This window comes from Mastigoproctus giganteus, chromosome 8, assembly GCF_048544385.1.
Source record: "Mastigoproctus giganteus isolate SK-2022 chromosome 8, ASM4854438v1, whole genome shotgun sequence".
Taxonomy (NCBI): Eukaryota; Metazoa; Arthropoda; class Arachnida; order Uropygi; family Thelyphonidae; genus Mastigoproctus; species Mastigoproctus giganteus.
The window spans coordinates 137,952,080-137,979,219 of NC_143582.1; the positions used below are offsets into that span (position 1 = coordinate 137,952,080).

General features: G+C 39.5%; 1 protein-coding gene across 1 annotated transcript in view; it reads left to right on the top strand.

Annotated features, from left to right (window-relative positions):
• The window catches only part of LOC150081847 (NIF3-like protein 1), a 151,753-nt gene extending 128,227 nt beyond the window's left edge, over positions 1-23,526 (top strand). The window contains exon 6 of the mRNA XM_090379752.1: positions 23,175-23,526. Within this exon, the coding sequence (XP_090235878.1) occupies positions 23,175-23,440 (266 nt within the window). The 3' untranslated portion in view covers positions 23,441-23,526. The remainder of the gene's footprint in view (positions 1-23,174) is intronic.
• The last annotated feature ends 3,614 nt before the right edge of the window (positions 23,527-27,140 follow it).

Consider the following 27,140-nt stretch of genomic DNA (forward strand, 5'->3'; position numbering starts at 1 on the left):
GGCAAAGTCTTTTTTTTTTGTGGAATAACATTGGTTGTGACTTGCTGAATCGGAATGTGTAAAGTTTTAGTTCTCAAACTCACCAGTAGATAGTGATAAATTGGTTTAAAGAGCGCATGTCTCGATTTCAGGTTGTGGAGCAACGTTGGATGTGTAACAGTGAGCCAGAGGTTACAATTCATTTTGGTTTCAGTTCTGTCAAGTTTGTTTGCTAAAATGCAGGTATCTAATAGTGATTTAGAGAGTATTAACAACCGTAAACGGGTGTTGAACATCGCGGAGTGGAAAGACAAAAAGCGTAAATGTTTGAAAGACAGTGGTAAAAGTTACGTGAATCGGCGTACAGGAAAAGTTGTTCCGGATAAAAAGCCACCGACCAGTCCTCGAGGTTGTTTAGCAAAGTGCAAGAAGTCAGGGTGCAGTGACCTCACCCTTCCATGGGTCCTTGATTTATTCCGACAGTTTCACGAGGTAAGTTACAATGAACAAACCCTTTTGCTGCTCAAGTTAATTACCTTACGAGAGCCAAAAAGAAGACGTCCAAATAAAACAGATTCGACTTCAACACGATTGGCTGGTTTTGATTATAGTCTCAATGGGAAGCCTGTTTGCCAGAAGACATTGTGCAACGCATTTACTATCTCCCTGAGACGAGTACAGATATTACAACAAAAAATGAAAGACGGGGAGGTCGCACCGAAAGATAAAAGGGGATTGCATTTCAGCCATCCACACGCTGTTGATGCAGCTGTAAACTCGAATATCAGAGAGCATATTGCTTCTTTCCCGACTGAAGTTAGTCGCTACAGTAGAAATGTTTCATCGAAACTTTTTTTGAGCCCTGACTTAAACTTAACTAAAATGTATCGCCTATTTCAAGAAAAGTACTCTGACAGTCCTGCAAATTCCACAAAGTACAGAAAAATTTTCAAAAGAGAGTTCAATTTGCGATTTGGTGCACCACGGTCAGATACTTGCAAACAGTGCGATAAAAACTGTGCCCACCTGATCCTAGCTCACAACAAAGAAGAGCGGAATAAGATTGAACAAGAAAGTCTTATTCATCACACGAAGGCTGACCAAGCATATAAAACCCTTGCCAATGATTCAAAAAATGCGAATTTCGTCACACTTTGCGTTGACTTACAACAAGTTTTATTTACGCCCATATTAACACACTCTGATATTTACTATCAGCGCCAATATTCGACGTACAACCTGTGCATCCACAATATGACAGAAAATCAGGCTAACATGCTCTTATGGCATGAAAGCTTAGCCAAGCGTGGATCTAAAGAAATTGGATCGTGCATATTAAAATATGTGACCTCATCATACGAGCCTCTACCCATTGGCCAAGAAAGAAAACTGATTGTGTGGTCTGACCGCTGCACGGGTCAGAATAACAACTGGAACATCATTAAGTTGTACCGGTACTTGATATCATTATGTTACTGCACTGAGATACATCAAAAATTTTTAATCATGGGGCACAGTTTTTTGCCCTGTGACAGGGACTTTGCACTTATTGAGCATGCTAAAAAAAAGGCCAAACCGCTTGTCCCTTCAGACTGGAAGTCAGTCATTGCGAATGCCAAGATAAACAGGCCTTTCATGATCACTGAAATGAGCCAGGCCGACTTCAAAGATCTCAACTATATTGCCCCCAGAAAAATCGAGACAGAAATGAAGATCACTCAGTAAGTGTGGTAGAAGATGACTGCAGATGACCCAGTTACTCTCAACTTAAGAGAGACACACAACACGTTGAGGCCATGGCACCATGACCCTGTTTTCCCAGCGAAACCGAAGGTGATTAAGTACTGTGAATTACCACTATTATACTCAGCCCCTCTTCCAATCTCAAAGGCGAAAAAGAAAGATCTTATGGACATGACAAAATACCTAATGGACCCTACACACCGCGAGTTTTATGAAAATATTCCAAGTGCATGAGAATATCCGATTTTAATGTTTGGATCTGATGTGTGTGCTATTTCTGATTTTTAATTTTAATTTTTTAAATTTCATTTCACATAATTCGATGCTTTTTTATCGAATTCTAACGTAAGTGTTCAATGTAATTGTGGACAATATTAAACTTTCCTCTGTGTTTTTATTAAAAATTTCAAAAAAAAATAAAAAATTCTATTTCTTTTTTTTTCCCTTTGTTGGAAAATGTTTATTACAATGGAACAACGTTGGATGTGAGATTTCCATGACAACTATGTAGCTTTTATTGCGTTCCCATTAAATTGGCTCTCCTGTAAAATTTGCAATTTGTAACATCCAACGTTGTTCCAGCCACCAATATAATTGGTGGTGAGTGAAGTGCATCAGTGTATTCTTTTTTTAACATGTTACAATAAATTGATTGTTTTGTTTTACCTGCTAAGTCTCATTCATATTACTGTACATTAAAAAAAAAAAAAAAAAAAAAGATGTTCTTGTTCATACCCCAGCACGACCACCAGGTCAGTGGAGTTTACAGTAAATCAATCAATACAAACGTTAATCGTATTCAGCAGTCATAGGCTTGAACCCCATCTACTCAAAGAGTGTGTGCCACTGCACTCACAGTCCTGACCACTCAGCTACTTTGTTGTAAATATAAGATCAGTTTTAATGAGTTACTATAGCTTTGAAGGTTTAGTGACTGTGTCACTAGCTCTTTAAAGAAAAAACACACACTTCTTTAAACTATGGTGCCAAAGGAAGTTCACCTTCAACATTTAGGCACAGAGATTAGTTTTAACAAAAGTATTAGGTATTCACATTGGATGTTTCTTCCCTTTCAGGGGATGGATGTGGCAGTGCCTTAACAGAACAATAAAATTAGCAAGTCACATAATAGTACCTTCCCTTCTGAGGTAAATATTCAATTCATCCCATGCATTTTTATCCTCCATCACTAAAGTAATCACCTCATTTGACATCCATTTTGATCCAAACCTTTAACTATATCTCTTAATTGGTATAAAACAGTTTAGTGGCTTCACTGATTACCTCCCTGACTACTTCCCATGTGCAGTTTACATTTTTAACATCAGTTGGTCCTAATAAAAGGAGTTTCAGACAGTGAGAACGAGGGTAGCCTGTGCGGACGTACATTTTTGCCGCTCCTGGAACAGAGAAGTTTTTTCTGATTTATTTTCTGTTTTATTAGCTTAAACTGGCATATTAACTTATTTTCTAGAGTAGCTTTATATTCCTATATACAATACTTAGTTTAAAGTAACTTAGATAGAGATTTTGTAGGTATTACTTAGTATCGGAAAGGGTATCAAATCCACGTGTTTACCATTCGAAAATTGTCGCCATTATTACGAGACAATAGATAGCATAAGCTTAATATAGTATAGTACAGTACATAATATTGTCAATTAATCAGATAATTAATCTCGTTGAACTTCAATGTCAATTAAGTTGTACTTTTAACTATACATATAACGACTTCGGTTACGTAACATAAATAATTAGTAAAAAATAAATAATTAATACTTAACTTGATACGGAAGTTATATAAAGGGACTTCGTAGATAACACTCGATACTGAAACATAAATATAGCGTTATAACTGTGTTGGGATATAAGTTTAGGGTTTTAATTTTGTACTGAAATTGAAATTTTATTGAAATTAAATCGAAATCATGACTCTGACAAGAGCAGCAAAGCAAAAGGCTCAAGCTAATGGGAGTGCTGTGGCTCAGGGGAGAACTGAGGGGGGCAGTTTCCCTCTGAATCACAGCCTATTAAAATGCACTACTTGCTTGATGTTTGTGGAGCAGTCGGGTACGGGACATGATACTGCCATGGGGGATGTCTTTGTGTGTGCGCTATGCAAGGAGTGTAAGGAAATCAGGCGACAACTCAGCGTTGTTATGGGCCTATATGAGAGCTTGAAGGACAGGGTGGATGCCCTCGAAGGATTAAAAGTGAGGGGCCCATCAAGCTCTCAGCTGCCCACACCAATGCCAGAGCTTACACTTGGTCATCACGCAACATAGCGGCAGCCTCCCAAGGCAGAATGTGCTGATCCCAAAGGAACTAGTAGTTGTTGGTGACTCTATTGTCAGGGAAACGGGAAACATGCTTTGTAAAAAGGATAGGTGGAACAGGACCAGGGTATGTCTGCCAGGGGCAAAGGTTGATGACGTTGTAGAGTGGATATCATCTTTTAAGAACACAAAAGGTGATATAGTTGTACATGTTGGCACTAATGATATTAAGAGTAGGAGACCGACGGAATTACTTAACAAGTACAGGTCACTGTTGAAAAAAAGCCGTGAATTACGGTTGAATTGGAAAGTGTCTGCAATTCTGCCCAGACACGATAGGAGGGAGTATATGATGAGAGCCCTGTCGATCAATTCGGCCCTGGAAAGATTGTTCAAGGCTCAAGGGGTAGAATTTTTTTCAGCCTGGTCTGTACTTGTTAACAGGAGAGACTGCTTCTACAGGGATGGGATACACTTAAATAGAAAGGGTGCAAGAATATTTGCTGATGCTATCGAGGCAGTGTTAGGTGGGTCGGAAAACTGCTAGATTGGGGGGGATACAAGGACTAATAGATTAACAGTAGCCGCTGGCAGAGGTGAAAGTGATTCTTGCACTGCTTCTATTGGCATGAGCCGCAGCCTGGAAAATAAGATGCAGGATATTTCAGAGACTGCTGGGAATCATTGGGGTACAAGTAAACACATGGGTTGTGTTAGGGTAGCTAAGAAAAAGAACAGGTGCATGTATACTTGCGTGTACACCAATGCTAGGAGTTTAGTAAATAAATTTGATGAATTTGAGGTATTGCTCAAAACATCAAAGGCAGATATTGTGGGGATTTCAGAGACGTGGTGTCACACAGATATAGGGAATACTGAACTGGAATTTGGGGAGTACAATATCTACAGAAGGGATAGACAGGATAGGAAGGGAGGAGGGGTTATGCTATTAGTTAAGAAATACATAAAATCCAAGGAAGTGAAGCCAGTCGACATTGCTGGACAGAGCAGTGTCGAGTCAGTTTGGTGTGACATAAGCATTGGGAGATCAAAATTGAGAGTAGGAGTGTGCTATAGGCCTAATGACTCTGATGAGTATAATAGGAAATTGTGCAGGGAAATAGAGTGGGCCAGTAAATCACAGAGTCTTATAATCGGGGATTTTAATTTCCCAGATATTGACTGGAATTTGGGGGCTGGTCACTCACACACTAGCAAGGCTTTTGTGGATTTATTGGATGATTGTATTGGATGATTTTCACAAAGGAGATTAGGCAGGCAAAGGCAGATTATGAGAAATCCTTGGCAAAGGATGCAAAGAAAAACAGAAAAGAGTTCTTTACCTATTTAAACTCAAGAAGGAAAGGGATGAATCAGATTGGTCCACTGGATGTTGATGGTTCAACAGTTGAGGATCCAGCTCAGGTGGCTAACAATCTAAACGAGTATTTTGCATCTACATTCACACAGGAGGAGTTATTCAGGAAGGGGAATGTCGTAGGTGAAGTAAACATTGGCAGTGAGCTAGATGATTTTCTAATAACTGAGAGGAAAGTGGAGGAGAAATTGTTGAGGATAAACATAAAAAAGGCACCCGGGGTGGATGGGATCTATCCAGTTATATTAAAGCAGGCAGCAAAGGAAGTAAGCAAACCCCTAGCCATAATTATGAGAGCTTCTTTGGACTCAGGGGAGGTACCCATGGACTGGAGATGTGCAAATGTAACCCCAATTCACAAAGGAGGATCAAAGGCTGACACAAGTAATTATAGACCTGTTAGTTTAACTTCGGTTCCAGGAAAATTAATGGAGGCACTGGTTAAAGAAGCACTGCAGGATCATCTGGACAAGAATTCAGTTATAGCTCAGACACAGCATGGGTTTGTTAAGGGCAGGTCTTGTCTGACCAATTTGATTGGATACTATGATGTAGTCAAAAAAGAACTGGATGCAGGGAATAACTTTGATATTATATATTTGGATCTTAGAAAGGCTTTTGATACTGTTGCGCATGGAAGACTGCTGCACAAATTGGAGAAGTGTGGCATTCGAGGCAAATTGCTGCTATGGATAAAGGGATGGTTGAGTGGCAGAAGACAGAGAGTGGTAATCAATGGACACTGCTCAACGTGGACTAATGTTATTAGTGGAGTTCCTCAGGGTTCAGTGTTGGGTCCATTGTTGTTTTCTGTATTTATAAATGATATTGATGATGGTGTATCAGGCTTAATGTCCAAGTTTGCAGACGATACAAAGGTTGGCAGGGTTGTTAAGGACACTACTGATACTATGCTGCTGCAACAGGATCTGGAAAGGTTGAGCAGATGGGCTGAGAGGTGGCAAATGAAGTTTAACATTGACAAATGTAAAGTACTACATATGGGAAACAGTAACCCCAGATCAACGTATCAACTCTGTGGTACTACGCTGACAGTGGTAGAGAATGAAAAGGACCTGGGGGTAATTGTGCAGGCAGATATGAAGTTCTCTGAGCAGTGCAGACGAGCTGCAAGAGTAGCTCATGGTGTCTTGTCAATGATATACAGGAATTTTTCTAGCAGGGACAGGGATGTGATTATTCCCTTGTATAAGGCATTGGTCAGGCCACACCTTGAGTACTGTATACAGGTCTGGAGGCCTCATTTCAAGAAGGATGTAGAGCTGCTGGAACGAGTACAGAGAAGGGCAAGAAGATTAGTGAATGGAACAAAGGGTTGCTCTTACGAAGAAAGGCTTAAGTTTTGCAAATTACAGAGCCTGGAGACTAGGCATCGCCGAGGTGATCTGATAGAGGTGTACAAGGCTTTGAATGGCTTGAGCATGCTCAATGCCGATGGAATTCTTCCTCTTGCTCAGAATAATCACCTGAGAGGGCATAAATTCAAATTGAGGAAGGACGGATGTCGGATAGATGTGCGGAAATTCGCCTTTAGCCAGCGGGCAGTTGGTTTGTGGAATAGACTTCCATCGCTTGTTGTTGAAGTTGATAGCCTAAACAAATTTAAGGCTCAGCTGGACAGGTATTTCGAACGAATTGAGGGGTGAAATGGGAGTAGTGGTTGTTTTTTTTTTTTTTTTTTTTCTCTCTTTTTTTTTGGCTGATGCTGAATAAGCTTGCTTTCTTGCATCATATGCCTCTACTAATGCTAATGCTAATGCTAATACATCAGCATGTTCGGGAGGCAACTAGAGGGAGTAATACTCTTGATCTGATTATCAGTAGCGATTCTTCATGCATTAAGAATCTGCAGGTAAATGAACCACTAGGTGGCAGTGATCACAGTGTGCTGAAGTGGGATTTACTCAAAGAGGTAACTACCATTAGGGGTAAAGGGAAGGGTTATTACTTTCGGAAAGGTGACTACGATGGACTGAGACAGTATTTAAATTCTATACAGTGGGACCAACTGATGATGTTACCAACAGCAAATTCAAAATGGGAAGCATTCAAAGAACTTATCTTGGAAGCTACTAGGCTTTACATACCAACTAAGAAATATTGTTCAAGGTTTAGGCCAAAATGGATGTCAGATGAACTAATGAGGCATATGGCAGAGAAGAAAAATGCATGGGATACTTACAAATTAACACATGACACAGAAGCCTATGATAGATACAAGTTGATCTGTAACCAAGTTACAAAGGAGGTTAGGCAGGCGAAGGCAGACTACGAGCAATCTTTGGCAAGGGATGCAAAGAAAAACAGCAAAGAGTTCTTTACTTATGTAAACTCTAGAAGGAAGGGGATGAATCAGATTGGTCCACTTGATATTGATGGGTCAACTGTTGATGATCCTGCTCAGGTAGCTAACAAACTAAATGAATATTTTGCATCGACATTCACACATGAGGAGTTATTCAGCGAGGGGAATGCCAGAGGTGTATTCAACTATGGCAGTAAGCTAGTGAATCTTGTAATAACTGAGAGTAAAGTGGAGGAGAAATGTTGAAGATAAATACAAGAAAGGCACCTGGGGTGGATGGGATCTATCCAGTTATATTAAAGGAGGCAGCAAAGGAAGTAAGCAAACCCTTAGCCATAATTATGAGAGCCTCCTTGGACTCAGGGGAAGTACCCATGGACTGGAGATGTGCAAATGTGACCCCAATTCACAAAGGAGGATCAAAGGGTGACACAAGTAATTATAGACCTGTTAGTTTAACTTCTGTTCCCGGAAAATTAATGGAGGCACTGGTTAAAGAAGCACTGCAGGATCATCTAGACAAGACTTCAGTTATAGCTCAGACACAGCATGGTTTTGTTAAGGGGAAGTCTTGCCTGACCAATTTGATTGGATACTATGATGCAGTCACAAAAGAACTGGATGCAGGGAATAACTTTGATATTATATACTTGGATCTTAGAAAGGCTTTTGATACTGTTGCACATGGAAGACTGCTGCACAAATTGCAGCAGTGTGGCATTGGAGGCAAATTGCTGCTATGGATAAAGGGGTGGTTGAGGGGGAGAAGACAGAGAGTGGTAATCAATGGACACTGCTCATCGTGGACTAATGTTATTAGTGGAGTCCCTCAGGGTTCAGTAGTGTGTCCATTATTGTTTTCTGTATTTATAAATGATATTGATGATGGTATATCAAGCTTAATGTCCAAGTTTGCAGACGATACGAAGGTTGGCAGGGTCGTCAAGGATACTACTGACACTATCTACTGCAACAGGATCTGGAAAGGTTGAGCAGATGGGCTGAGAGGTGGCAAATGAAGTTTAACATTGACAAATGTAAAGTACTACACATGGGAAACAGCAACCCCAGAGCAACGTATCAACTCTGTGGTACTACACTGACAGTGGTAGAGAATGAAAGGGACCTGGGGGTCGTTGTGCAGGCAGATATGAAGTTCTCTGAGCAGTGCAGACGGGCTGCAAGAGTAGCTCATGGTGTATTGTCAATGATATATAGGAATTTTTCTAGCAGGGATAAGGAGGTGATTATTCCCTTGTATAAGGCAATGGTCAGGCCACACCTAGAGTACTGTATACAGAGGAGGCCTCATTTCAAGAAAGATGTGGAGATGCTGGAACGAGTACAGAGAAGGGCAACAAGATTGGTGAATGGAACAAAGGGGTGCTCTTACGAAGAAAGGTTTAAGTTTTGCAAATTAAGTTTTGGAGACTAGGCACCAGCGAGGTGATCTGATAGAGGTGTATACGGCCTTGAATGGTTTGAGCATGCTCAATGCTGATGGGATTCTTCCTCTTGCTCAGAATAATCACCTGAGAGGGCATAAATTCAAATTGAGGAAAGACAGATGTAGGATAGACGTGAGGAAATTTGCCTTTAGCCAGTGGGTGGTTGGTTGGTGGAACAGACTTTCATCCCTTGTCGTGGAGGTTAATAGCCTGAATAGGTTTAAGGCTCAGCTGGACAGGTATTTCGAACAAACAGAGGGGTGAAGTGGAAGTGATTATTTTTTATTATTTATTTATTTATTTTTTTTTTTTTTTGGGCTGATGCTGCATAAGCTTGCTTTCTTGCATCAAATGCCTATACTAATGCTAATGCTAATATCTTAGCCCATTTTAATCACCTCTGCAAAAACAAAATCTCTTTTTTTTTACCCTTGAACTGGTATAATCACTGCCAACTAATGGTTCTTTTACTTGAAGATTGTTAATCTTGTGGAATGTGTGCAGGACCTATCAGATGAATTGAAGAAAATGCTTTGTGCATTAATTGTTGGTTTCAACATTAATGACTGAAACTTTCTTATCTTCCTAAATATAGATCTCGTTTTACTCAAGTCATTTTTCACAGAATAATAGTATGAAAGAAGCTGACATATCCTGCACACCTATTTTTGTAACTTTTCGTGCATCATAGCTGTACAGCATTTCACAGGTACTCTGTGTTTCATGTTTATATTCCAATTATAAATTGCTCTATTACCATTCTAATTCAAGGCTACCCACCAGTTATTACGATCTCTGACTTTGTAAATATAAGCCATAATTAAATTTAGCCATAATTATGAGAGCTTCCTTGGACTCGGAGACTGGAGATGTGAAAATGTGACCCCCAATTCACAAAGGAGGATCAGAGGGGTGACACAAGTAATTATAGACCTGTTAGTTTAACTTCGGTTCCAGGGATATTAATGGAGGCACTGGTTAAAGAAGCACTGCAGGATCATCTAGACAAGACTTCAGTTATAGCTCAGACACAGAATGGTTTTGTTAAGGGGAAGTCTTGTCTGACCAGTTTGATTGGATACTATGATGTAGTCACAAAGGAACGGGATGCAGGGAATAACTTTGATATCATATATTCGGATCTTAGAAAGGCTTTTGATACTGTTGCACATGGAAGACTTCTGCACAAATTGGAGCAGTGTGGCATTGGAGGCAAATTGCTGCTATGGATAAAGGGATAGTTGAGTGGGAGAAGACAGAGAGTGGTAATCAATGGACACTGCTCTTCATGAACTAATGTTATTAGTGGAGTCCATCAGGGTTCAGTGGCGCCTCCGTAGCCAGGTGGGAAGGAGCAGCAGTGCGTAGCACACGCTTCCTGATTAGACCTGGGTTCGAGCCCGTCACAACCAAATACAGAGGATGCGTAAAGGTCAGGGAATGACCACCGCATTTCCCGGAGCAATATGGCCTTAGTTGCTAATGCTCCTAAAAACCAAATCACACACACAGGGTTCAGTGTTGGGTCTATTGTTGTTTTCTGTATTTATAAATGATATTGATGATGGTATATCAGGCTTAATGTCCAAGTTTGCAGACGATACGAAGGTTGGCAGGGTTGTTAAGGACACTAATGACAGTACACTGCTGCAACAGGACCTAGAAAAGTTGAGCAGATGGGCTGAGAGGTGGCAAATGAAGTTTAACATTCACAAATGTAAAGTACTACATATGGGAAGCAGTAATCCCAGAGTAACATATCAACTCTGTGGTACCACAGTGGTAGAGAATGAAAAGGACTTGGGGGTAATTGTGCAGGCAGATATGAAGTTTTCTGAGCAGTGCAGATGGTCTGCAAGGGTAGCTCATGGTGTCTTGTCAATGATAGTATATCATTGACAAGGGGAGTACAACGTCTACAGAAAGGATAGACTGGATAGGAAGGGAGGAGGGGTTATGCTATTAGTTAAGAAATACATAAAATCCAAGGAAGTGAAGCCAGCGGACATCGCTCGACAGTGCAGTGTCAAGTCAGTTTGGTGTGACATAAGCATTGAGAGATCAAAATTGAGAGTAGGAGTGTGCTATAGGCCTAATGACTCTGATGAGTATAATAAGAAACTGTACAGGGAAATAGAGTGGGCCAGTAAATCAGAGAGTCTTATAATGGGAGATTTTAATTTCCCAGATATTGACTGGAATTTGCATGTTCGGGAGGCAACTAGAGGGAGGAATACTCTTGATTTGATTATCAGCAGTGGTTCTTCATGCATTAAGAATCTGCAGATAAATGAATCACTAGGTGGCAGTGATCACAGTGTGCTGAAGTGGGATTTACTCAAAGAGGTAACTACCATTAGGGGTAAAGGGAAGGGTTATTGCTTTCGTAAACGCGACTATGATGGACTGAGACAGTATTTAAATTCTATACAGTGGGACCAACTGATGATGTTACCAACAGCAAATGCAAAATGGGAAGCATTCAAAGAACTTATCTTGGAAGCTACTAGGCTTTACATACCAACTAAGAAATATTGTTCAAGGTTTAGGCCTAAATGGATGTCAGATGAACTGATGAGGCATATGGCAGAGAAGAAACATGCATATGATACATACAAATTAACACATGACACAGAAGCCTATGATAGATACAAGTTGATCTGTAACCAGATTACAGAGGAGGTTAGGCAGGCGAAGGTAGATTACAAGAAATCTTTGGCAAGGGATGCAAAGAAAAACAGCAAAGAGTTCTTTACTTATGTAAACTCTAGAAGGAAGGGGATGAATCAGATTGGTCCACTTGATATTGATGGGTCAGTCAACTGTTGATGATCCTGCTCAGGTAGCTAACAAACTAAATGAATATTTTGCATCGACATTCACACATGAGGAGTTATTTAGCAAGGGGAAAGCCAGAGGTGTATTCAACTCTAGCAGTAAGCTAGAGAATCTTGTAATAACTGAGAGTAAAGTGGAGGAGAAATTGTTGAAGATAAACACAAGAAAGGCACCCGGGGTGGATGGGATCTATCCAGTTATATTAAAGGAGGCAGCAAAGGAAGTAAGCAAACCATTTGCCATAATTATGAGAGCTTCCTTGGACTCAGGGGAGGTACCCATAGACTGGAAATGTGCAAATGTGACCCCAATTCACAAAGGAGGATCAAAGGCTGACACAAGTAATTATAGACCTGTGAGTTTAACTTCTGTTCCAGGAAAATTAATGGAGGCACTAGTTAGAGAAGCACTGCAGGATCATTTAGACAAGACTTCAGTTATAGCTCGGACACAGCATGGTTTTGTTAAGGGGAAGTCATGCCTGACCAATTTGATTGGATACTATGATGCAGTCACAAAGGAACTGGATGCAGGGAATAACTGATATTATATACTTGGATCTTAGAAAGGCTTTTGATACTGTTGCACATGGAAGACTGCTGCACAAATTGCAGCAGTGTGGCATTGGAGGCAAATTGCTGCTATGGATAAAGGGGTGGCTGAGGGGGAGAAGACAGAGAGTGGTAATCAATGGACACTGCTCGTCGTGGACTAATGTTATTAGTGGAGTCCCTCAGGGCTCAGTGTTGGGTCCATTATTGTTTTCTGTATTCATAAATGATATTGATCAGGGTATATCAAGCTTAATGTCGAAGTTTGCAGACGATACAAAGGTAGGCAGGGTTGTCAAGGACACTACTGACACTATGCTGCTGCAACAGGATCTGGAAAAGTTGAGCAGATGGGCTGAGAGGTGGCAAATGAAGTTTAACATTGACAAATGTAAAGTACTACACATGGGAAACAGCAACCCCAGAGCAACGTATCAACTCTGTGGTACTACACTGACAGTGGTAGAGAATGAAAGGGACCTGGGGGTGGTTGTGCAGGCAGATATGAAGTTCTCTGAGCAGTGCAGACGGGCTGCAAGAGTAGCTCATGGTGTATTGTCAATGATATATAGGAATTTTTCTAGCAGGGATAAGGAGGTGATTATTCCCTTGTATAAGGCAATGGTCAGGCCACACCTAGAGTACTGTATACAGGTCTGGAGGCCTCATTTCAAGAAGGATGTAGAGCTGCTGGAACGAGTACAGAGAAGGGCAACAAGATTAGTGAATGGAACAAAGGGGTGCTCTTACGAAGAAAGGCTTAAGTTTTGCAAATTAGTGTCTGGAGACTAGGCACCAGCGAGGTGATCTGATAGAGGTGTATAAGGCCTTGAATGGTTTGAGCATGCTCAATGCTGATGGGATTCTTCCTCTAGCTCAGAAAAATCACCTGAGAGGGCATAAATTCAAATTGAGGAAAGACAGATGTAGGATAGACGTGCGGAGATTTGCCTTTAGCCAGCGGGTGGTTGGTTGGTGGAACGGACTTCCATCCCTTGTGGTGGAGGTTGATAGCCTGAATGGGTTTAGGGCTCAGCTGGACAGGTATTTTGAACGAACAGAGGGGTGAAGTGGAAGTGGTGTGTTTTTTTTTTTTTTTATTTGGCTGATGCTTCGTAGGCTTGCTTTCTTGCATCAAATGCCTCTACTAATGCTAATGCTAATATACAGAAATTTTTTAGCAGAGATAGGGAGGTGATTACCCCCTTGTATAAAGCAATGGTCAGGCCACACCTTGAGTACTGTATACAGGTCTGGAGGCCTCATTTTAAGAAGGATGTAGAGCTGTTAGAACGAGTACAGAGAAGGGCTACAAGATTAGTGAATGGAACGAAGGGTTGCTCTTAAAAGAAAGGCTTAAGTTTTGCAGATTCCAGATAGTGTCTGGAAACTAGGCACCTGCAAGGTGATCTGATTGAGGTGTATAAAGCTTTGTATGGTTTGAGCATGCTTAATGCTGATGGGATTCTTCCTCTTGCTGAGAATAATCACCTGAGAGGGCATAAATTCAGATTGAGGAAAGACAGTTGTAGGATTTAGCCAGCGGGTAGTTGATTGGTGGAACAGACTTCCATCTTTTGTTGTGGAAGTCGATAGCTTAAATAAATTTAAGGCTGAGCTGGACAGGTATTTGGAACGAATGGAGGGGTGAATTGGGGGCTTCTTTTTTTTTTTTTTTGGCTGATGCTGCAGAAGCTTGCTTTCTTGTATCGTATGCCTCTACTGATGCTAATAACAAAGTCTCATCCTTGGGAGAATGATTCCAGGGTTTTGAAGAGTAATTAGCTGAAAATGAGAGAGCTGTTGATAGGGATTGCCACTACTAATTAGTATTAGTTGTGGCAAATGATACAGGAAAGCAAGCTACAGCCAGAAAAATAAAATAAACACACAACTTACAACTTCTCATCTCACCTCTCCATACCCTCTAATAGTGTGTTTTGTTCTTCCATGAATTTATTCAAACCATCCACTTCCACAACACAAGATGGTTGTTGTTATGGAGGTTTAATGGAACATAAGCTGCTACAGCTATAATGTGCCTAACACAAGATGGAAGTCTCTTCCAAAGATCAACTACCCACTGGCTGCAGGCAAAATACTGTGCATCTATCCTACAACTATCTTTCTTTAATTTTAATTTACATCCCCTCATGTGTAGTGTGAGCCATTAGCATTAATTTTACTCAATCCATTCTAAGCATTAAACACCTCAATCAGATCTCCTCGCAGGTGCCTAGCTTCCAGCAATATACATAAATGAAGCCTTTCTTGTGAGAAAGGCTTCATTTATCATAAGAACACCCTTTTGTTCCCTTCATTAATCTTGTTGCTCTTCTCTGAACCCATTCCTACAGATCACCATCCTTCCTAAAATGAGGGCCTCAAGACCTGTATGCAGTACTCAAGTCTTCATCCCTACTGGCAAACTTCTTGTATATCACTGGCAAAACCCCATGAGCTGTCCTAGCAGCCTGGCTACCCCCCAAGTCACTCATTCTCCACTACCCTGCACGTCATACCACATAGTTGGTATGTTATTCTGTGATTGCTGCTATCCATATGCAGTACCTTGCATTTGTCAATGTTAAATTTCTCTGAATCTTGTTGCAGTAACTTATCTTGATTACTGTCATTAACTACATTCCAACATTTGTATCATATGCAAACTTAGACATTAATAAATATAGGAAACAACAATGGGCCCACACTTAACCATGGGGAACTTCCCTAATAACAGTAGTCCAGCAAGTAAATTCTCTAATACCACACTGCTCAATTTGTATGGTTGTTTTTTATGTGGAACAGTCTATAAAAGATTTTCTGAAATCTAAATATATGATGTCAAAATTATTTTTTTCCATCTAGTTCCTTTGTTACTGCATCATGGTATCCAAACAGGTTAGCCAGACAAAATCACCTCTTAACAAACCCATGCTGTGGCTGCAGTAGTAGCAGTAGTTGTTGCATGTGATGCAAGAAAGCAATTGTATGAGATTATGTAGCATCAGCCAAAAATAAAAAAAAAAAAGAAAATTATAAAACAATTCCATCTAAATGTTTGTCCAGTTCCTCCTTAAATTTATTTAACCTATCAACTTCCACAACGAGAGATGGAAGTTTGTACCAGCAATTAACCACCCGCTGGCTAAAGGCAAATTTCCGCACATCTATTCTACATCTGTCTTTCCTCAATTTGAATTTATGTCCCCTTAGGTTCGTAATCTGAACAAGTGGAAGAATCCCATCAGAATTCGGCGTGCTCAACCCATTCAAGGCCTTGTACACCTCAAATCAGATCACCTCGCAGATGCCTAGTCTCCAGCCGCTGCAATTTGCAGAATTAAGCCTCTCTTGGTAAGAGGATCCCTTCATTCCCCTCACCAATCTTGTTGCCCTTCTCTGTACACGCTCAAGTAAATCTACATCCTTCCTAAAATGAGGCCTCCAGACCTGTATGCAGTACTCAAGGCGTGGCCTGACCATTGCCTTATACAAAGGGATAATCACCTCCTTTTCCCTGCTAGCAAAATTCCTATATATCATTGACAAAACCCCATGACCTGCCCTGGCAGCCTGTCTGCATTGCTCAGAAAACTTCATATCTGACTGCACAATTACTCCCAGGTCTTTTTCATTTTCTACCACCTTAAGTGTAGTACTACACAGTTGGTACGTTTCTCTGGGGTTACTTCTACCCATATGCAGTACTTTGCATTTGTCAAGGTTAAACTTCAGTTGCCACTTCCCAGCCCATCTGCCCAAATTTTCTAGATCTGTTGCAGTAGCACACTGTCATTACTGTCATTAACAACCCTCCCAACCTTTGTATCATCTGCAAACTGATACGGAGCCTGATATACCTTCGTAAATATCATTGATAAATATACAAAATAACAGTGGACTCAACACCGAACCCTGTGGGACTCCACTAATAACATTAATCTACGAAGAGCAGCACCCATTGATTACCACCTTAACTTATCCTTAATATCATACTGCTCTAATCTGTACAGTAGTCTTCTATGCGCACCAGTGTCAAAAGCTTTCCTGAAATCCAAGTATATGATATCAAAATAATTTTTTGCATCCAGTTTGTAACCACATCATAATATCCAATCAAATTTGTCAGACAAAACTTTCCCTTAACAAACCCATGCTGTGTCTGAATTATTGCTGCAGTCTTGTCCAGATGATCCTGCAATGCATCTTTAACCAGTGACTCCATTATTTTACCCGGAACAGAAGTTAAACTAACTGGTCTGTAATTACTTGTGTCACCCTTCGATCCCCCTTTCTGAATTGGGGATACATTTGCACATCTCTAGTCCGTGGGGACCTCCCCTGAATCCAAGGATGCTCTCATAATTATGGCTAAGGGTTTGCTAACTTCCTTTGTCGCCTCCTTTAATATAACTGGATAGATCCCATCCAACCCAGGTACCTTTCTTATGTTTAAATTCAACAATTTCTCCTCCACTTTATTCTCAGTTATTACAAAATCATTAAGCACCCTGCTATAATTTGATAACCTTCTGGCATTTTCAAACCTTAACTCCTCATGTGTGAATGTAGATGCAAAATACTCATTCATTTTGTTTGCTATCTGAGTGGGATCAACAGTCGAACCATCAATATCAAGTGGACCAATCAGATTCATTCCCTTCCATTTAGAGTTTATATAAGTAAAGAAATCCTTGCTGTTTTTCTTAGCATCCTTTGCCAAAGATTTCTCGTAATCTACCTTCGCCTGCCTAACCTTTGTGACTGCATTCCTGTCTAGATGATTCTGCATTACTTCTTTAACCAGTGGCTCCATAATTTTCCTTAGAACAAAAGTCAAGCTAACAAGTCTGTAATTACTTGTCATCCTTTAACTCCCTTTGTGAACTGGGGAAACATTTGACCATCTCCAGTCGATAGAGACCACCCTTGGATACGAGCATGCTTCCCTTAATATAACTGTATAGTCCCATCTACCAAGCTGACATTTTACGTTTAGCTTCAACAGTTTCTCTTTCACCTTCCTCTCAGTTATCACAAAATCATTAAGCTTGCTTTTAGAATTTGATACAGTTTCGTAATTTCCATCCCTAAAAAATTCCTAATATGTGAATACATATGCATAACTATTCAGTTTTTCAGCAGCCTGAGCAGAATAATCAACATATTAAACCATTCATATGTAATGGGCCAGTGTGATTTATCCCCTTCCTCCTAGTGTTTATATAAGTAAAGAAGTCTTTATTGCTTTTCTTTGAATTCTTTGCTAGCCTTCTCATAATCTGCTTTAGGTTGCCTATCCCCTTTGGTCTTGATTGCAGACTACTATATATAACTACTACGGCCTCCGTAGCCGAGTGGTCAGGAGCGGGAGTGCAGTGGCACACTCTCTTTGAGTAGACCGGGGTTCAAGCTCCTGACTGCTAAATACGGTTGATCTGCCAACCCGCACTGGACCAGCATGGCAGATTATGGTCCATTAACCCTAGGGGCTGACATCTGGTGAGTATGGGCTTGGCAAACCCAGGGTCCTGAGCTGGATATCATCATTCTTCTCTTTCTTGGTGATTCCTTTCTACTTTCTCTCTCTCTCTCTCTCTCTCTCTCAGGGTAACTCGGGAATTTTTTTTTTTTTTTTTTTTGGCAGGTGCAGCATAAGCCCCAGGCTTCCTTGCACCATATGGCTAATAATAATAATAATAATAATAATAATTTCCCTCAGCATGAATTGTTGAGGGGGCTTCCATCCTGTAGTGGGTTGATAATGGCTGCAATTTACTTTTTTATATATCTACTAGTTTTTTGAATCACAAGATAATAAGCATCCCTTGCATTTTTCCCCTGTACCACAAGTCTTATCAGTTCATCTAACATCCGTTTGGGTCTAAGAATTGAACTGTACCTTTTAATTGGCATAAAAAGAATAGTCATTTCTGTGATTACCTCCCTGAATGCTTCCCATTTGTAATGTTATCATTTGGTCCCACTGAACAGAATTTAAAAACAGTCTAAGACTATTGTAGTCACCTTTGTGAACACAAGAGCTCTTCCGATTGCTCTCAACACTAGTTACATTTTTAAATAATCCTGCATCAGTACATTGCGATCACTGTCATCTAGTGGTTCTGCTATCTGCAGCTTCTTAATGCATAACAAGTCATTGCTTGTATTCAGATTAAAAGTATTGCCTTCCCTTGTTGCTTCTCTAATATGCAGGCCTTATCTAATTAAATCCACATGGGTGATTAACCCATGAGTTCCAGTCAATATTTATAAAATTAAAATCCTCAAGAGGTTTGCAGTGAATAAGTACTCCACATTTTTCAGTTTTTTTTTTTTTTTTGGTTTGTTTGTTTTTTTAATCTAAAACTACAGCAACTTCTGATACGCTAAATGAGATTCTATGTGTTTTACATCTGATTTTTTATATAAAAAATAACTTTGTTGTCTCAATTATTGTTACCATTTATTTATTTGAAAAAACATTAATGATATCTTCAGTCATTTATCAGTATTGAGGCTTGTAAGAATAAAGGAAACACAGTAATGTAAGGAGTTAGCATAATATATATATAGTAATTTATAAGAGATAATTCTAAGACCTTAATCATTTTATTAAATCAAGATGGAAGTGCCTAATGGTTTCATGTTTATTTATACAACTTTATTTTTTTACAGCAGAATTAATATGCACATTTCTGCATATATACTTATGCAGAAATATGCTTATATAATATATAAGCAGAAATATGTTTAGGCGCATTTGTAATTTAATGTGTTTAATGATTTCTCAATTCTAAAATGGAAGTGCCTAATTGTTTAATGTCTATAACAGGACCAGGGTATGTCTGCCAGGGGCAAAGGTTGATGACGTTGTAGAGCAGATATCATCTTTTAAGAGCACAACGGGTGATATTGTTGTACACGTTGGCACTAATGATATTAAAAGACCGAGATCTGTGGAATTACTTAACAAGTACAGGTCAATGCTGAAAAAAAGCTGTGAGTTAGGGTTGAATTTGAAAGTGTCTGCAATTCTGCCCAGACACCATAGGAGGGGGTATATGATGAGAGCCTTGTCGATCAATTCGGCCCTGGAGAGATTGTGCAAGGCTCAAGGGGTAAAATTTTTCTAAGCCTGGTCTGTGCTTGTTAACAGGAAAGGCTGCTTCTACAGGGTTGGCATACACTTAAATAGAAAGGGTGCAAGAATATTTGCTGATGCTATCGAGGCAGAGTTAGGTTGGTCGGAAAACTGCTAGCTTGGGGGGGATACACGGACTAATAGATTAACAGTAGCTGCTGGCAGAGGTGAAAGTGATTCTTCATTGCTTCTATTGAAATGCAATTGAGCAGCAGCCTGGAAAGCAAGTCAGTGGGGATTTCTAGGACTGCTGGGAGTCATAGTGGAACAAGTAAATACATGGGCTGTATTAGGGTAACTAAGAGTAGCAAACAGGTGCATGTATACTTGCACGTACACCAATGCTAGGAGTATAGTTAATAAATTTGATGAGCATGTAGCACTACTCAAGACATCAAAAGCAGATTTGTTGGGATATCATAGATGTGGTGTCACACAGACATAAGCAGTGTAGAATGGGAATTTGGGTAGTACAATGTGTTCAGAAAGTATAGACAGGACAGGAAGGGAGGAGGGGTTATGCTGTTAGTTAAGAAACACAAAATCTAAGGAAGTGCATCCAATTGATGTTGTTGGACAATGCAATGTTGAGTCTGTTTGGTGTGACATAAGTACTGGGAAAAGGAAAATGAGTGTAGGTGAATGTTATAGGCCTAATGAATCTGATGAGTATAATGAGCAATTGTGAAGGGAAATAGAGTGGGCCAGTAAATCAAAGATTCTTATAATGGAGGATTTTAATTTCCCAGAGATTGACTTGAATTTGTGGGTTGGTCACTCACACACTAGCAAGACTTTTTTGGATTCATTGGATGATTGTTTTCTACAGCAGCATGTTCGGGAGGCAACTAGAGGGAGTAATACTCTTGATCTGATTATCAGTAGTGAATCTTCATGCATCAAGAATCAACAGAAAAAGGAATCACTAGGTGGCAGTAATCAGTGTGTGCTGCAGTGGGATTTACTCAAAGAGGTAACTACCATCAGGGGTAAAGGGAAGGGTTTGAGTAAATACCACTTCAGCACACTATGATCACTGCCACCTAGTGGTTCCTTTATCTGCAGATTCTTGATGCATGAAGATTCACTACTGATAATCAGATCAAGAGTATTACTCCCTCTAGTTGCCTCCCGAACATGCTGCTGTAGAAAACAATCATCCAATAAATGCACAAAAGCCTTGCTAGTGTGTGAGTGACCAACCCACAAATTCCGGTCAGTATCCGGAAAATTAAAATTTCCCATTATAAGACACTGTAATTTACTGCCCCACTCTATTTCTCTGCACAATTGCTCATTATACTCATCAGATTCATTAGGCCTATAACACACACCTACTCTCATTTTTCCTTTCCCAGTGCTTCTGTCACACCAAACAGACTCAACATTGCATTGTCCACCCACATCAATTGGAAGCACTTCCTTAGATTTTATGTGTTTCTGAACTAACAGCATAATCCCTCCTCCCTTCCTGTCCTGTCTATCCTTTCTGTACACATTGTACTCCCCAAATTCCAGTTCTGCACTGCTTATGTCTGTGTGACAACATGTCTCTGATACCCCAATAATATCTGCCTTTGATGTCTTGACTAGCACTGGGATTCTTCCTCTAGCTCAGAAAAATCACCTGAGAGGGCATAAATTCAAATTGAGGAAAGACAGATGTAGGATAGACGTGCGGAGATTTGCCTTTAGCCAGCGGGTGGTTGGTTGGTGGAACGGACTTCCATCCCTTGTGGTGGAGGTTGATAGCCTGAATGGGTTTAGGGCTCAGCTGGACTGGTATTTTGAACGAACAGAGGGGTGAAGTGGAAGTGGTGTGTTTTTTTTTTTTTTTTTGGCTGATGCTTCGTAGGCTTGCTTTCTTGCATCGGATGCCTCTACTGGTGCTAATGCTAATTACTAGTGTATAATATGTATGGTATAGTATAATATTTATACTATACTATATTATACTATAGTATGTATAGTATAATATTTATTGCATTAATATTACTAGTGGCAGATTGTGCGGGGGAGCGGGCTTGTGCGGTATCGGCCAGAAGAGAAAAAAGAAAAAAAAACCCCTTTCCTACATCACCTGTCCATTCTTTCCAATGATTTGTCTAGCTCTTCCTTGAATTTATTCAGGCTGCCCACCTCCGCAGCAATGGGTGGAGGTTTGTTCCAACAGTCAACCACCGGCTGCTGGCTGAAGGCAGACTTCTGCACATCTATCCTGCAAAATTCACCCCAGGAATTCACATCTGGTGAGTATGGGCTTGGCACACCCAAGGTCCTGAGCTGGATATCATCATTCTTTTCTTTCTTGGTGATTCCTTTCTACTTCTCTCTCTCTCTCTCTCAAGGTAACTCGGGAATTTTTTTTGTCTGGTGCAGTATAAGCCTCAGGCTTCCTTGCACCATATGGCTAATGATAATAATAATAATAATAAACAAAAACAATGGTGAGAAATTTAATTTTTAAATATCATGCCCATATCGATTTTATAAACTGGAAAATGGAAGTAACTAATACTTTCATGCTTATGAGATTCTTTTCTCATTTTGAGCAGAAATAATAAAAGCTTTGATTCATTGAAAATAATGTGTAAAAAAACACAAGATTTTTAAATACAAAAAAATTTTAATTAAAAAAATAAAATGTTACATATAATTAATGGACTCCCATTTACAAAAAGTGAAGGTTTGGCATACTGCAAGCAGAATTTAAAAAAACCAAAAAGTTTTTCCAGAAATAAAAAAAGAAAGTTGGGGACCATCAGGCCTCATGGCTGTTTTTTATTATATGGGGCACACCTGCTGCCAAGCTAATGCTACGTAGTAGAATGACCACATAGCATAGTATTTTAGGGCTCTTGCCCAAAAATACTCTATAGTCTATACTACTATGACACTAGCAGTAGTATTTTAGGGCTCTTGCCTTAAAATACTCTGTAGTCTATACTACTGCACACCATCAGGCATCTCTCATATTGTGGAGTTATATTTCATAACTGGGTTGTCACTATTGCAACACTAGGGTACCTGCCCACCCACCGATGAGAAGCCAATAAGCTTCGAAACGGTGCTGTCTGGATGGTGGTATTTGCCGAGAATAAGTAATATTAGTCTTTTCCACTGGTGCAGTGTTACTTATTCAAGGAAGTGCAATACCATGGAAACTCATTGTGAAGGTATTCACAATATGAGATATAATTAAAATGATGCTGATTCAACTACTTTGGTAGATGGCTACAAATTAAGCTGATGCCATTACAAATTAAGCTGATGAAAGACATGAATCTGTCTTTCACAAACATTCAGTTTCTACAGATATTTATGGGTGTGTTCTGAATATCTTAATTCTGTTTTTATTTTAAAAAAAACGCGTCAAACATGCTTTAAATTATATTTGTGCTTATCACAGCGGATTTTTATGTATTCTTTAGAATTGTCAGTATATTTAACATAGATTTATGTATATAATATTTATTTCTTTATTGTAGAGTCTCCCATCAGAACAATTGCAGTTTGTGCAGGATCAGGTGCAAGTATCCTTAAAGGCCAGAAAGTCGATCTCTTTTTAACAGGAGAAATGTCACACCATGATATTTTAGATGCAGTTCACTGTGGAACTTCGGTTATCCTTTGTGAACACAGTAATAGTGAACGAGGCTTCCTTAAACATTTATCACAGGTGTTAAAGGAGAAATTAGAAAATGTATCAGTTTTTACATCTCAAACTGATAGTGACCCTTTGAACATTGCTTAAACAATGTTCTAAGGGTTTAAGCATTGTTTTAAAGTGCTCAGTTTAGTGTAAATGAATTCTGATTAATAAAAGAAATAATTTTGTTACTTATCTGTAAATGTTTTAGAGCATATCAGATTTTCATATTTAATTCCTTCAGAATTACTGCCATTCTTCTGATAATTTCACTCTTCCATAACAGCTACCTAATTTGAGGCCATAACACACACACACCCTTCATAATATTCCTAGTAATTTTAATATATTAAAGTGCTTTTTCATCTGATCCCATAATCAATACTATGAGATGCCATTCAATATTTAACACCTGCAGCACCTCCCATTTAAATTGCTTTTTAAGGTTCCAAGAATGAATAAATCCAAATATAAACCTCCTTCCTCTTGAGTTTTGGTTTTGGGTAATAGATGACAGAGACTAAAGGCTAGGAATCATAAGGTGCAGTTTGTGTACTGATTCAAAGTAATCTTTTCCAGTGCAGGTGACATTTTTTTTTATTTCATATTTAACTTGAAACTTTGAAGATAGAAAAGCCACTCTTTACAAGTCAGTATCTTGTGTCATTATCAGTGCATTCACATTCTCCTGCTTTTTTTTTTTTTTTAATTCAACATTGTTGAATGAAATGAAAAACATCTTGTGTGTACATGGCGTCAGTAAATTTTGTTATTGCCAGCAGGTTATTATTATTATGTTAATTTATCTTGTTTATGCAGTAATACGCAAGATATATTTAATTAAATAAATTGTTTTTAATATTTTTATTCAATATAATAAATCTTTTTAAAATTTTCTTTCATTTTAATAGCATGCAAAGAAAGAATGAAATTGCCAAAAAAAGAAAGCATAGTACATCGTGTGAGAGTTTTCAGCTTACATATAAACCACTGTTTCATAAACACTGCACAAAATAGCTACCAAAAAAAAAATTTATGAAAAATGAAACGTACCCTCCAGGCTGGATGGCAGGTCCTGCGTATAGTGAGCTTTGGGGCAGTCCTTCGAAAGCACTATAACAAGTTTACTGTGTGTGTGTGTGTGCACCTTTTGCCTATAATTTGCCTACATAATAATAATAATAAAATTCTTTATTCATACAAATGTAGGACACGATTCCTGCTACAGGCATCCAGGGGAATCTAACAATTAACTGGACACATTACATTCAGTACATACAAAACTATGTGGGTACACAGCGAATACATAAAATACATAGAAAGTGCTAATAGATTATACAGGGCTTATATTGCATTATATAGATTTTGTAGTTATTATAATAGCTTATGCAGAACTTATTAGCATTAGTAGAGGCATACGATGCAAGAAAGAAAGCTTATGCAGCATCAGTCAAAAAAAAAAAAAAAAAAACCTTCCCATTTCACCTCTCCATTCATTCCAAATGCTTGTCCAGCTCAGCCTTAAATTTATTTAGGCTATCAACTTCCACAACAAAAGATGGAAGTCTGTTTCACCAATCAACTACCCGCTGGCTAAAGGCAGATTTCCGCACGTCTATTCTACAACTGTCTTTCCTCAATTTGAATCTGTGCCCCCTCAGGTTTTTAATCTGAGCATTAGGAAGAATCCCATCAGCATTCAGCTTGCTCAACCCATTCAAGGCTTTATACACCTCAATCAGATCACCTCACAGGTGCCTATTCTACAGGCACTGCAATTTGCAGAACTTAAGCCTTTCTTGGTAAGAGCACCCCCTTTGTTCCCCTCACCAATCTTGCTGCCCTTCTTTGTACTCATTCTAGCAACTCTACATCCTTCCTAAAATGAGGCCTCCAGACCTGTACATAGTACTCTAGGTGTGGCCTGACCACTGCCTTGTGTAACAGGATAATCACCTCCCTGTCCCTGCTAGCAAAATTCCTATATATCATTGACAAGACTCCATGACCTGCCCTGGCAGCCCCTCTGCACTTCTCGGAGAACTTCATATTTGACTGCACAATTACCCCCAGGTCTTTTTCACTTTCCACTTCCCTGAGTGTAGTACCACACAGTTGGTACGTTTCTCTTCTACCTATGTGCAGTACTTTGCATTTGTCCATGTTAAACTTGAGTTGCCACTTTTCAGCCCATTTGCCCAACTTATCTAGATCCTGTTGGAGTAGCATACTGTCGTTAACAACCCTGCCAACCTTTGTATCATCTGAAAACTTGGACATTAAACCTGATATATCTTCATGAATATCATTGATAAATATACAAAACAACAATGGGCCCAACACCGAACCCTGGGGAACTCTACTCTAATAACATTTGTCCCCGAAGAGCAGTGTCCATTGATTAGCACTCTGTCGTCTCCCACTCAACCCTCCCTTTATCCATTGTAGCAACTTACCCTTAATGCCATACCTCTCTAATTTGTACAGCAGTCTTCCATGTGCAACAGTATCAAAAGTTTTCCTGAAATCCAAGTATATGATACAAAAATTATTTTTGGCATTCAGTTCCTTTGTGACCACATAGTATCCAATCAAATTGGTCAGACAAGACCTCCCTTTAACAAACTCATGCTGTTTCTTAACTATTACTGCATCTAGATAATTCTACAATGCTCTTTAACCAGTGATTCTGTTATTTTCCCCGGAACACAAGTTAAACTAACAGGTCTATAGTTACCTGTGTCACCTTTTGAACCCCCTTTGTGAATTAGTGATACATTTGCACACCTCCAGTCCATGGGGACCTTCCCTGAGTCCAAGGAAGCTCTCATAATGATGGCTAAGGGTTTATGTTGCATTATATAGATTTTACAGGCGCCTCCGTAGCCAGGTGGGCAGGAGCAGCAGTGCGAAGCACACGCTTCTTGATTAGACCGGGGTTCGAGCCCGTGACCACCAAATACGGAGGATGCGGAAAGGGCAGGGAATGACCACCGCATATCTCTGGAGCAATATGGCCTTAGTTGCTAATGCTCCTAAAAAATACCAAATAACAAATAATAATAGATTTTATAATTATTATAATAGATTATACAGAGCTTATGTTGCATTATATAGATTTAGTATAAGAGCTTATGTTACATTATATAGATTTTATAGTTATTATAATAGATTATACAGAACTTACATTGCATTATATTGATTTTATAGTTATTATAATAGATTATGCAGAACTTATATTGCATTATATAGATTTTATAATAGTTATTATATACAAGCTGCAACACATTGAGACAGTCTGGGAACTTTCACTGGGAGTTGACTAGTTCCACTGACAATTGCAGGAATGCTAACTGCATTTGACTATGGATTTGTGGTTTTCTTCTCTGTAGGCTGAATCTCTGGACCACACATCCAAATCAGTGTTTGTGGAGTTTAGCACGCCGATGATGCTGTTTGGAAAGTGCTGCGTAAAGGTCAAGAGCTTCTGCAGGTTAGAACAGAGCACTGGACGGTATCTGAGGGCTCTAGCAGGAATTTTCCAGCCTATGATTTCCCAGATATTAATGAAGTTGAGAGCAGCGGATCACAGATTAAGCGCCATTGTGAGCTTCCTCACATATGCCAGGTGCTGGGCTGGGGTGTATCTGAGATTTATGCAGAGCTGTGATTTTGATATTGTATAGGGCAGGCGAGCCCACTTTAAGACCCAGAATTCCAGACCTCAGAGCATTTTCAGACTGGACATAGGAACAGCCAACCAAACTTCAATACCATAACTGTTGACAGAACTAAAATAGTAGAG